General features: G+C 39.0%; 1 protein-coding gene across 7 annotated transcripts in view; it reads right to left on the bottom strand.

Annotated features, from left to right (window-relative positions):
- The window catches only part of ADAMTS17 (ADAM metallopeptidase with thrombospondin type 1 motif 17), a 166766-nt gene that overhangs the window by 74567 nt on the left and 78889 nt on the right, over positions 1–13310 (bottom strand). For all 7 annotated transcript variants that reach the window (XM_052672570.1, XM_052672566.1, XM_052672567.1 and 4 more), the window contains 2 exons: positions 9726–9866; positions 8884–9034 (listed from right to left, as the gene is read on the bottom strand). In XM_052672570.1, the coding sequence (XP_052528530.1) occupies positions 8884–9034; positions 9726–9866 (292 nt within the window). The remainder of the gene's footprint in view (positions 1–8883; positions 9035–9725; positions 9867–13310) is intronic.

Below are 13310 nucleotides of genomic sequence, written 5' to 3'. Positions count from 1 at the left end.
AACTGAAACCTTAAGGAATTTATACAGAGAGAAAACAAACAAACCAAAATCAAAGGGGCAAATTTGAGTCTCTTAGAAACTCTTGCAAGATAGAAGAACTTGCCTGCATAGCTGTTAGCAGTCAGTCCTGAGAGAGGTCAGCGCCCGGAAGCTCCCAGGCTGGGGATGGCTGCTTGGCAGTGAATGACGCTTCCGATTGCAGCTGTTACAATGGCACCTATTTGAGAAAGGGGCCTTACTGTGCCAGGTGCTTTCTCTTCCTCAAAGAATTTGTAATCTAAACAGGCTCCTGGAATTACGGAGACAAAGGAAGCTTTTCCTCTTTGTTTTAGCTGACAAGTCAGGAACAGGAAGGGATTAAATGTCTTACTGAAAGTCTGCTCAGACGCGAGCAGAAACTCCACTCGGAGTTCAGCAGCCCTCTGCTCAGTGTCACAGCCACAGACTCGCACTGCCTGCTGGCTAAACTTCAGAGTAAAACTAGAAAAAACTCCTGGGACACCCCCAGGAACATGTCTGGCTGTGGGCCTTCCCACCTTTCACAGTCTCTCATACGTCTGCACAACACATACCGTCTCTGAAGATGGTATTTACCTTGCATGCAGCCCCATCCCAGACACATGCCAGCACGGCCTCACAGCGTGTGAAGCACTGCGACCACTCACATGTGGCTCTAGGAAAGTAATCTATTTTAAGGCTCTTTAACTGAGTACTGCAGCTGGAAACGAGAAGCCAGCATTAATTCAGCCAGCTCTTTGCCCACAGGCAATCAGACTAGAGTCTGTTAGTTTCTGGGTTAGCTGTTGCATCACCAGTTACTAAAAGCTGTGTGATTCTGTCCAATGACCTCATATGATCTCAGTGAGAAGAGAACGCTCACAAAACTCCTCTGTCTCAAGCCTCAAATTATTACCTACAAAGGGAAGCTTCTAAATCTCCAAAGCAAAAAGAGAATCCAGTGAATAAAGAGAGCCTACCCCCCAGCTAACAGCTCTACAGAAGCTAGTTCCTTCCCTACACATTCGCTCCCCCATCTTAGATTCATCCAAAACCAACAAACTACAACACAACCACCACTACAAAAAAACCTCACAGTTAGTTCTTCTGAAAAAGAATTTGTTCCTGCTGCCTGCTGCCCATTGGAAAGATGGGCAGCTTCTTATTTCCAGGAGCAAAATTAACCACCATGAAACCAATTTTGCTGTCAAAACAAGAGGATTATGAAAGAAGGACTTAGCAAGAACAAATATCCTTAAGGAAGAGAAGCAAGAGACCACTTAACACAAGGGCACACTTACAAATAGACTGGCTTCCAATGAAATATCCGATCTCTTTAATTTTGCCAAGGTTTTGGCTTGGCAAATAGCTAACAGTGAGATAAAACACACTGATAAACAGAATGCTAATTAACACCTATTAAGCAGAATAAACGCACTCTTCTGTTCAAAGCCCTGTGTATGTGTTTGAAGCCTCACAGCATGCTTCTGAGGAGGCCCTCTTTACACAACACAGTGGGAAAAACAACACCCTCCTTTTCTATGTCAGTGCCATTACTTTGGAATAGATAAACAACAGACAATCTACATGGATTGCAAAGGAGGTGAGCACTGTTGTTTGCCACTGGCGTTAGTGCAGTTTCTTCCTGTTGAAAACTAGATGAAAGGTTCTGAAAATCATAATAGTATAAAATTGGAAGGCGCTTCGGAAGAGGAGCCATTTGCTGCCCCAGATAAGATAACTGTAATACTTGGGTGTATGTATCAGTGGGCAGCTGCTGAGCTTTCTGTAGAGTCGATAATCCAAGGAACAAGTGGTAGGTCCAATAGTGAAAGTGTTTGCGTGTCTGTCCAAATGACAGATGTGATCCAAATGTCACGGAAAGACTTGAGAAATGATCACAAGATCTAACCCAGAATATTCAGGCAGTGGTCAATATCCACTAAGTTCTTGTTTTAACAAAACTGGCCAACAATCCAGCAAACTCATACGTACAGCAGTGACAAAGAAGAATGGATCTCTTTGCTGTCAGACAGAAACCACCTCAGTCCGTTATTTAAAAAATGAGCCTAAGAAGAGACACAGCTCAAGAATTTTTTTTTAAAAAACATCTCTTTGTTTTCACTCCCTGACTATGTGCTTCTTCAGAAAAAAACAGAAACTTGAGGGCTCATCAACGCTTTTTAGACAAGCGTGGCCTATAACTTTTCTGCTTGGAGCCAACAGACAGATTCCGAGTTGATTCCCCTTTATGTTAGTTTTCATATCAGTGCAATACTGTTAACTCAAAGAATAGCCTCTTCGTCAGCACTTCTGGGATTGGAAAGTCATCAACATCGGACTAAGTGCACAGTCAAAGAGTTTGTTTTAACTTCCGAAGAACTGGTCTTTGAGAGTTAAAGTACACTTGAGGAAATGGCCCTTCAGTGTCAACTACTTTCCGGTGCTACACTTTTTCCTTGCAGAACAGTACAAAAAATCTATGATAAGAATTTGAGATTTGTTAGTGTTCTGTTTAAGAGAAAACACAACAAACCGAGACCAGCAAACATGAAATGTAGCACGCTGGGTTTGGTTATCTGAGTAGATGGTTTGATACGCTTTACACCAGTTACCAAGACATGAATCCCTTATGCAATGCACCTAACTCCTTATACCTACATACTAAGAGATTTTCTCATCTACAATCACGATACAATGTTGTATCGTGATACGAAGATTCCTCTTCGTATTTCTGGGAGAGAGAAAAAAAAATCTACTAAATTCCAAAGCAGTAACTACTATGACATAGCATGCGCACCACAGACAGATTAGGATGGTTTAAGTTTGAAAGAAATCAATTGGTTATATTCTTCTTTCTAACAGTAGATGATAGTCTAATGATTTGAAAAGCCCAGACAGCTCCTGTTTTGACAACGTTAGCAAAAGCAGTCTCCCTAGGAACTGCCCAAAGCATGCTTACAGACAGGAAGATGAGCCCTGACCCCTCTAGAATGGATGCAGCAGGGACTGTTTGCCAAGTATGCCATCATCTGTCATAGTAAAACTCTGCTCCTGGGGTTCTATGAAAAGCACTGCAGGAGAAATGGCGAGACAAAGAAATGTAAAAATTCTGTGTTGTTCATTTTGAAAGAAAAAAGCAAAACTAAAAAAAAAAAAAAAACAACGGAGGGAATAAATAAAATGGAAACACAGACTGCATTTCTCAGCCATAGGGAAAGAGAAGAGAGGACTAGCAAAAATAAACACGGACATGTACACCCAGTGTTTAGATGTGGCTGTGAAGATTATGGGAGTTTTCTCTTGAAGTGCTTCACAGATGGGAAGTTCCCAGAAGGCCAGTGGGAGAGGTCTGAACGCCCTTCAAGCTTGTTACACACTATTTTCAGGCTGATACTCAATAGTATTTTGGCTAATTTCGTTAAGTTCAAGCTTCAGCTGTAGATGCCACATCACAAGGCTGTACTAATTCCTTCTCCCTCCCTCTGTGTCTTAATAAGAAAAAGGTAGAATTTCCAAGCTCAAGTGCTTGATTCTTAATAGGCTATCTGTATTATTTTTAAGAGTTTGTTATTTTTATATTCTTAAATTTCCACATTGTATTTTTATAATTTTATTTTGGTTCCCCTCTCTCTTTTTATTTTTCTTTAAACCACTGCACCAGAATGTGTTTTGACCGTGTTCCAAACTGAAACACATACAAAAATTTCTGAAGCATTCCAATAATTGTAAACTGGGTTGTGCTGCCCAGGCAGGAACTCTGCTTCTCTCTCTCTCTCTCTTTCTCTCTCTTAAACAAAAAGTATTTCCACTGAAAATAAAGAGAAAAAGGTCTCTCTGCAAAGTACAGAAGCAGTGAAATAGGACACTTCAGTTTCATATGTTTCAACGTGAAAATAGTCTACATTTTAACAATCTGCATTAGGAAAACTATAAAATACAGTATAGCAATTGAGAAAATTGTTGCCTTTACTTATTAAAAAAATCTTCTAATTTTATTTTTAGAATTTCTAGGCTTCTTCCCTGCAACCCTCAGTTTTTCCAGCTACATTATTATTATATCATCATTTTCCAGATACATTATTATTGTATTTACACAGAAGTTAAAATGTGTGCGTGTGAAAGAAAATTCTGTAGGCACGTCCCTGGTGATATAGAAAATGACAATAACCTCTATTATTTTCAGAGGAAATCAGCTCACAATCTAAATGCCATGTTCTTGTAAATAGTCTATACATTACTAAATAATAGGGCTTACTATTGTTGTCTGGATCTCACAAATGACTGCAAATAAAGAAAACAGAGCCCTATTGATTCACATGCGAGGAGTCCAAGAGTCCACCCTGGCAGTCTCTTTGTGATTAATATCAAGACCACAGAAAGACCCCCATTTCCTTATATTATTATTATATTCACCATCAATACCATGAAATATGAAAACTGAAGGGATATTTACAATCCATTTAATTATTACAACTGTTGCTTCTTCTTGTTAATTACAGTTCCTCTTCCCTTACATTTTCTTTTCTGTTCCTTTCCCATTTTAGCCCAGAAGTCTATTCAGCCATGTCTGGCCTACAGTCAATTATGCCTTCTTGTTTCATGCTGCTGCTTTGCGGCTCTCAGAAACTGGGAGATGCATACATTTATTGCAAAACAACTTCAGTTCAAGGAAAACAGTAGAGCCAATTCTAGCTGTTTTAAATTTTCTAAAATCAGTATCATGTCAAAATCCACATTCCCAGTTACATCCGAGTTGAGTGCCCCTTTTTCAGCAAAAAACTTCCCTGTAGCAATGTTAATCTCTTCCCACATGCCATTTTAGCCTAAGCACAGTTTTGACTCAAAACAATGCTGAAAGATAATGGTTATGTAAAAACCCGCAAAAATGTGTTAATAATAAATAAGCCAAAAGTCATATTAAACAAAAAGCTGAACACTGGATACAAGAGATAGAAATCACATTTTTTCCATTAATATATAATTTCAGTGCAAAAGCCTCTATTAGTAGGCATGCCAGTCTGAAAAATAAACTCTGAGTTCAGATTATACACACAGGATATTTTCACATGAAATCATGATCAGTGCATTTTTATGCATTTCTGAGGAGAAACACCACTTCTGCCTTGAAACAGAGTCAGTCATAAAGCATTTATGCTTTTTGTCTCACTGATGGCCTTGCTAAACGAAAGGACAGCAAAGTGTTAAAGTCTACTCTCTGCAGAGGTCTTCATGGCTCGAGTGGGACAGAAGCCTTTTACTTCCTCCTGCGTGGGGGTCAAATGAATTCACAATACTTGATTCATCACAGAGATCTGAAGAACAGAAGCCAGGCAGGTTGAATTTCCAGTAATTTGCACAACCTAGCATATTGGCCCTGAACTCCCATCAGCATTCAGCAACCAGAGCCCAAAAAGGTGTCTGTGTTCAGGGTACACTGACAATGCACTATGCAGTGTCAAAAGTGCATTTTCTGATTTTGCTCAGAACTTGACAACATTGGAATCCTTTATCTAATTTCTGCTAACAGCAACTTCTCTCCCTCAAAACAAAAAGGACTGTGCAAACTCTTAGGTGGACCAGAAATCGACTGCAAGAGGGCATGTAATCTTGTTAGTTATTACCATTATATACCATAATAGAAATAGTACTGTTCAATTAACAGAAATGATTGCTCCCTGCCTGACAACCCTCCAGCCTAAAAGCTCCTTAAACAGTCAACATGCACAAGGACATCTTACCTAACAGAGATGTTACAGAATCTGATCTTGAATTACGCAAGTAAGAAGTCGTATTTTATAACAGCAGACAATTGTAGAGTTGATTATCATGTGCTTACTCTGTTAATTAATGTTTTTTTAAAATATTTTTAAATTTAACTATATTAAAATGTAGAGTCAGTGTCCAAATTAAAAAGGAATGCTCAAAGGTATAGTGTACATACAAGTCAGCCTACGTTATAGTTTTTCATTGTTGTTTTACAAATTTGGAACAGGACAGCCAAGACCTACCTTTTTCTGGTTTGGCAAACTGTTACAATTCTGAAGGCCACTATTTTGTATTACCATAGATGGCTTGGTTTGGAAGGGGCCTCAAGGATCATCAAGTTCCAACCCCCGTGCTACAGGCTGGGCCACCAATCTCTGGACCTGGTACTAAATGAGATTGCCAAGGACCCCATCCAACCTGGCCTTGAACACCTCCAGGGATGGAGGTATTTTGCCACATGAGTTACCATCAAGAACAAATATGGAAGAGGAATTGTGGAGACTCAATCTGAAATATCAAGATAAGGTTCAATATTCATGGTTTAACTATCAAGTTGGAGCAGTGTCTGAAGTCCAGACGCTGCCAAGCATTTAGGCACCTGGCTCTCTGTGAAAGCAAAGGATATTATATTCCTTTAAACATTTGTTTCTTGATGCCACAAGGGGAAAGAGCTTACTGCACAGAAAGTTTCTGTGGGTTCACAAAAAAAGTAAAATTTTGAATTTATCTCTGAAATTTGCTCTACAATCAGCTGTACTGTATGCATTTTTGCATATAGGTCTCTAGTTTGCCTGATGTAATTATGTGGCTCAGCTATCCCCAACGCAACATTATGATGCAGGTCTTCTGTTAAGTAAGAAAAGTAGACAGTAGACACATGCCATCATAAGAAGACTGAACAGGCTAATTTCCTGAAGTTTATTTCCTTTTTGTAACAAATATTTACTGTCAAATGTTTATTACTTCTACATTTAGATTTTTTTTTAATACTTTATTGAATTAAAAATACCACATTACCATTGGCTAGAAGAGGAGACAGCTACATTTGCCAATAATTTCTACAGCTAATGCCAATGACTAGTGCCAATTTTTTTTTTGGTTCATATTTCTGTAGACAGCTTTGAGACTTACAATACAAGCATTCTGCAGATGAAGCATGAGAAACACAAAGGTGAAAAGAAAAAAATCTCTCAAGGTCTAAAAATTTAAGATGATCATTTCCTCAAGATAATTAATTTCATTGCCTTCAAACTCCATTTCAGAGTAGCATAACAGGAGGCAATTATTTACGTAAATTTATAGCATGTGCCATAATTGATCCAAAGCTTCATAGTGTGAATATTAACTCTAATACATGCCTGATAGGGAAAAATAAATACTTCTAAGTGTTTGTCAGCTCTTTTTAATTAGCAGAAGTTGTACAAGGCTTTTCTTTAGAAACTACTAAGGGTTTAGCAACCATCCTTTTTGAGGTGAGATTCTGAGGCAGTGATGGAAGGAAAGAACACAGCTTTTACTGTGTTCTAAGGTTAAAAATCATGGGAGACACAAATACCTGCTGTCTGTATTATGCAGAGAGGAAAAGCACCTGTTGGTTTGTTATTCTGGCAAGAAATTTGTTCCTGAAACAATTCCAGACTGTAATGGTGGACATGCATGAGAAATGCTGACCACCTAGCAGTAGGCTGACATTCTTCTTAAGCATCAGTCACTCCAGAAACAGAACGTGTTTGGGTTTTTTTTCAGTCACAAGGAAAATAGTGAATATCTGTTCCAACACCAATCAAGCTTTGTGACACCCACACAAGTGGAAAAACTTTAACTATCCTACGTAGATCTGGGATTTTCTTTACAGACCTAAATTCTAACATTTTGCTTCTTGTTTGGTAGTCCCAGTGGTCTGCATTTTCTTGGTGGATCTGGAAAATAGAATCTCTCCAGATTCTTTTCTTACTGTTTTAAATTAGCTTGCTTCCAAATCCAAAACAAATAAAACAACAAATTTGGAACTAAGACCACGTTCCCATGATTTGCACATTTTCAACAGTTTTAGTCATTTGGCACTTAGAAACCTCAGTTATCACTGATTATTATTTTCACTGTTAGAAATGATTTCAGATCTTAAGATTGTTCAGAATGGTATTGAAGGACAATTTACAAGTGGCTAATCAATGACAGCAAGAAACCTGACTACTCTATGCCTATCTAGGACAGATTGCTCCAGCTGGCACTGGTTACATGATACAGGGCTTCATGACTTTCTTCTGGGTATTTCTGAGGCCATGATGGAAGTCTTTTTCCAGTCCCTATTTGAAGTGAGATGTAGACAAGCTCTGGTGAGGATACAAGGCATCTAATTACATCTAAGACTTTACAAAGAATTTAGATATCTAAATTCAGAAATTTAGACAAAAGAAAAAAGTCAGAAAAATAAGTTAGGAAAGTTAGGCTGCCTCATCTCAAATACAATCTACTTCTAGAAACACCAAAAATCACTGTTTCTATTATGCTGCCCAGCCATATGATACGAGCCATGTTGCACCCAAAGTGTGACTAAACATCATTTTGCTTAGAAAACACATAGGAAGGGGCCTGATTCCGCATAAACATTTAATTGATACCACAAAGGAAAAAGTCATTAATATTTCCTTTGCAAGGAGTTGGAGTCAGCTTATAAGGACACTGTAATGGTCCAAAGGTAAAGTCTACTGAAAGATCCACACAGACATCTAGCAGGAGAGCTTTCCTGTGAGAAGATACTTTCATCTCAGCTGAACTATCAGGAAAACAATCTCTATTGAGTCCTTCTGAGAAACAGTGTTGAAAGGGAAGAATGCCTAAATTAAGAATGAGTACAAACAGAAGTTCTTCTGTACCTGCTGTGGGACATTAACAAGACCGAAGTGGGGAAAAGAAGAGGACTGCAGAAGTACGTATGTGCTGTTGACATGAAAACCAAAGAAAGCTTGTCTGCTGATTCTGTATCAGCAGTGCTAAATACTCTGAAAATCCCACTACAATTCTGAGGAAGGCACAGACTCCTTCACTTCCTCAACATTAAACAGCTATATTTCCACATCCCAACCTCATTTCCAGATGTACTCCACGAGCTCTTACCTCCATATTTTTACAGAATGTAGCATTGGTCCCAAAGAGGATCTGGCACTGTTCATCGGCACTGTAGTGCATTCCTGGCAGCTTGTGAGGGAGCCGCACTGCATATTGGCTTCGGGGGTCTGTTACTAGCAAACAGGTGCTGACCTTGGACCTGTGGAGCGAGATAATTAAACATGCCTTTAAGGGAAAGCACCTTTGAACTGGAATGTTAGATCACTGCTGTAGAGCAGCTGTTGTCCTATCTTTAATAGGGAATCTGATGACCTTCTATGAAATAGTGATGATTTTCCCAATATCTTTCTGGAAGCTAAATCACTAAGCCTATTAATAGAAGGGTTCTTGAGAACTCATCCTCCACCTCAGGTCTTGAAGCAGAATACACTGCATTTACATCATTCTCTGTAAATATTTGTCTGAAATCTGATGGGGGCTCAATTCTGCCCTTAGGCTAAAGCCCAGTAGCTTTACAAGGTTTACAAAGATCCCTAGAAAGCCTTCTATCAAGTCTCACCTGAATCCCCCTAGCTGAATTTTAAGCCCTTGGCTTCTTATCTAGCACAAAAATAAAGGAAAGATTTTTGCCTTTGTCTTCAAAACAATTTTTGACAAACTGGAATATCTTTGAGTCATCTTCCCTCTGTCAGGGACCAGAGTGGGTTCAGATGCAACTCCTTTTTCAACTTTATGCTTCAATGTAAACTTCTCTCATTATTTTCCTTTCACTTCCACCTCTATTCCTAATTATCCATGTGAATCCATTCCTAGAAATAAAGGCGCTAGCTGCTTTCAGAGTTTAACTGTATGTGTAAGACCACAATGAAAGAGTACGGTGCAATCCTTACTTTAGGAAGTTTTCAAGGTCATCGCGACTGCATGAAGACCAGGAGAGGTCACTGGGGTTCCTGCCCTTGACCCATTCTCCAGACATAATATGAGACCTCCCTGCACAGGGAGGATGATCGTCATCATGGCTCATTCCCATGCTGTTTAATTAAAACAAAACAAGAAAAACGTCTATCAAGTTACCACGTTGGACATTTTCAAATCTCACAGCTGTTATCAGAGTCAGGAAGAGGCTACACAAATAATGCAGAAATATTCACCTCATGCTGGAATATGTCTCATGAATAAACAATAGAGTTGTTTATATTTTTTATAATTGTATATATATATGTGTGTATATATGTATAACATATAAAATTAAACTATAAATGGAAGGTTCCTTCAATTTATCCACTGCCTTAACTTCACCCAGGTTCTAATATTTGTTTGCTGGAGGTTTTTAAATGTGCTTCACCTGGGTTTTCCTACCAGAAATTCTAACTACTTGTGGGTTCATGAAGAGTCAGCCTGGATGTAACAGATCTAAAGGATATCTGCTAGAACATCAAAGATAGTATTTACTGAAAATTTGGAATCTCTTTCCCAAATCCAGTGGATACGACTCCTACGACCACGCTGATAAAATGGTCAAACTAGCACTAGAGATGGGCCAATTTTGTTGCTCTCTCAGGGTAAATCTGCAGCAATTCCTCTCTTAAGAAAGATTTCTCTAACTTTGTGGCATTACACCATCTCTCTCATTTAACTCTGAAGTGTTGAGTTTCTGTTTAGATCACACGGTCTGCACTGACCTTTCTGTCCTAAATTATTCTGTGACTCTACGATGACTCTAACATCAAAGCTCAGGTAGCCTGAATCAGAATCAAGCTCCCATTTTTGCAAGCACTGTCCAAACAAGCACAAAGACTGCCCCATGCCAGCAAGAAGAGAATATAACCTACTCAGCAAAACAAGCAATCTAAACAAACAGTACAAATGGTGTAGTACAAATATACTGGGAGGAACTTAAATACATTCACTGAGAATTTTAGTGTTCTAAAACAAAAAGTCTTACTTTAAAAGTTCTCTCCACTCTACCCCTCAGGACACTTCTGCCATTAGAAATGTCCACCATGGGCTGCTACTGTAAATCACCATTCAGAGGAGCCTCGCTCTGTTGTCTTTCTAGGAAGGTGAATCTCCTCTGGATGAGGTGAGCCTTCAGGAACAGCTCCAAAGGCAGCAGAGAAGGATAAATGATGTACACAGGTTCATCTGCTGCACCAGTGAAATGTCAGAAGTCCTAAATGGCAATTCTGCACTCAGCTTATTGTATCATGCTGCCCAGCAGCAAAAGAAAGTTAAGGATTTTCCATCCTACTTCAAAACGACCATTAAAATTATTTTTGAAGTTATACAGAATAATAACATTTTGAGATGTTAACATCTTTCCTTTGATTCCAACGTGAAGTGGAAAACGGTTTTCAGACAAAAAGTGTCTCGTTTGGCCAGGGTCACATTTTAGCAAAGTAACAGCCACCAGTGTTGGGCCAAAAACAGATTAACAGGAACTCTGTAGGTCTCCAACCTGCTGGACTGAGCAGGGCAGAAGCAGCCCTTAAAAAATGGTATTGGATGCTTTAATACACGTTATTTCTTCAAGGCTCCTGTTTGCTTTCTGACTACACTCTTGGCTTTGCTTCTTTCCATTTTTGGGATTCAACTGTTCAAAATCTAAACACAACATACATTTCTAGTTGCAATGAACCAAAACCAGCTTCAGCAGCTTGATAATTATGGCTTAGATTAAACCACCAGTTATGCTATTTTTAGCTTAAAGCGAAGATTATACAGCAGTCTATTATTCTAGGTTTATCTCCAGGGACATTATTATTTCTAGCAAAACTACATTTAACAATTTTAGAAGTTCACAGCTATGCTTGTTTCTAAACCTTTTGCGGGTTTTGAACACAGCAGAAACATTAACATCAAGCACATTTTGTTTGATGCAGGCAGGAATAATTTAACAGTCTATTAGTAAGTCTGACTTAAAAACAGCAAAGAGTGAAATTCCTGCTCTGTTGAAGTGAATGGGAGTTTTGCCATTGACTTCAACGTTGCCTGCATTTCACTCCAAATATTTTACTCATGTTGTTTCTACAAACCGAGAAAACTGTTCACATGCTAGGAAGAAAGTTCCTGCAGTATTCCTGCAATGCAAATAAGCCCGTGTTACTGAACTTGAGGAAGGGAAGACCTGAACACGATGAAGCAAGTCAGGTACATTTGTTGGAAGTCCTCCAGAGGAAACTTTGCTTGTCTGAAAATGCCAGATTAGAAGGCCTCCTGTAGTCACACTGCAATTGTGTTAACGTTTCTAATGGAAACAATGCAGGTTTCCAAGGTTTCTGCCAGCTTGCCTGCCTTGTGACTGCCACACTGTTGAGGCTTGAACTTATGTCCCCTAGATTTCTGCTCTGACAAGGTTTCCATGGTATGGGACTCAGCAGTGCATGCTCCCATTCTGGTAAGTCCTTGTTGTCAATTCAGCTGTCCCACATATAAAAAAAAAAAGTTGGAGAAAAACCCACACATCTTCCCAGCTTTCCAACCTGTTCCAGAATCCCTGATTTTATCTTTTCCATGGAAGGCTAGTTTATTTTAGAGCTCCTTAATTAAGAAATGTTTTAGCTTTCTAATTACATGTTTGTTGTAATTTATTAAAAATGGGATAATTTTGTTGACAAACAACACAGGCAACTTACTTATTAGTACACATCTGTCCTTAATTTTATTTTAAACCTGAGTTCATGAAAGACTCCTGCTCGGGAGAAATGCTGAGGCTAACACTCATTGCTCAGATTTGATTTTGCAGGGGTGTTTGACACAAAAAGAACATAATCTCTAAAAAGACTGACTCAGGACTCACGTCTCAGAGCTATTTGCAGGCTTCTTGGGAAATTCTTTCAAGGTTTACTTGTGTGGAAATTGCTGCTTTTCTGAATCACTCCTGGTTTCTTAGCAGAAATTCTTTAAAAAGTCATAAGTGTAGAAGAATTGAGCCTGAGATATTGGTATGAATCAAAGTAGCCCTGCTAAGTCAGAAGAACCATGCCAGTTTATATTAGCTTGGGATCTGGCCTCAAGGTATATAAGCAACCTCTGCTGGCCCCTCGCTGATGAGTTTCTGTTAGAATGAAACCAGCAACACCTTTGGAGTCTGTCTTAATTGGCAGAGCAGAACTTTTCCCAGCATCTACTTTCCCTTACAATGATTCACTCGAGGAAAGGACTAAATGACCTGCCGGACTGAGGCATACCCTAGCATGCTAACACATTCTTTTCTGAAGTTCAAGGGTCTCCAGTGACAACAAAGGGATCATTTTTTCCTAAACGCATAGTAAATGTAATGCCTGCTAATTCATTTCATTAAAATGCTCCCCTGCTTTTAGCAGGGATAAATCAGACAGAGCATTACGTATTTGTACTAAACAACAATGCAAGTGCTGATTCAGTATTCTGCCTTTTCTTTGTGATCATCTAATCTTACCTGCAACTCAGAAGTTCATGCGGAATTAGAAGCACATAATCAGACTCTTGAAATA

This window comes from Tympanuchus pallidicinctus, unplaced genomic scaffold (assembly GCF_026119805.1).
Source record: "Tympanuchus pallidicinctus isolate F22 unplaced genomic scaffold, pur_lepc_1.0 scaffold12, whole genome shotgun sequence".
Lineage (NCBI taxonomy): Eukaryota > Metazoa > Chordata > Aves > Galliformes > Phasianidae > Tympanuchus > Tympanuchus pallidicinctus.
This window is presented reverse-complemented; position numbering and strand designations above follow the sequence as displayed.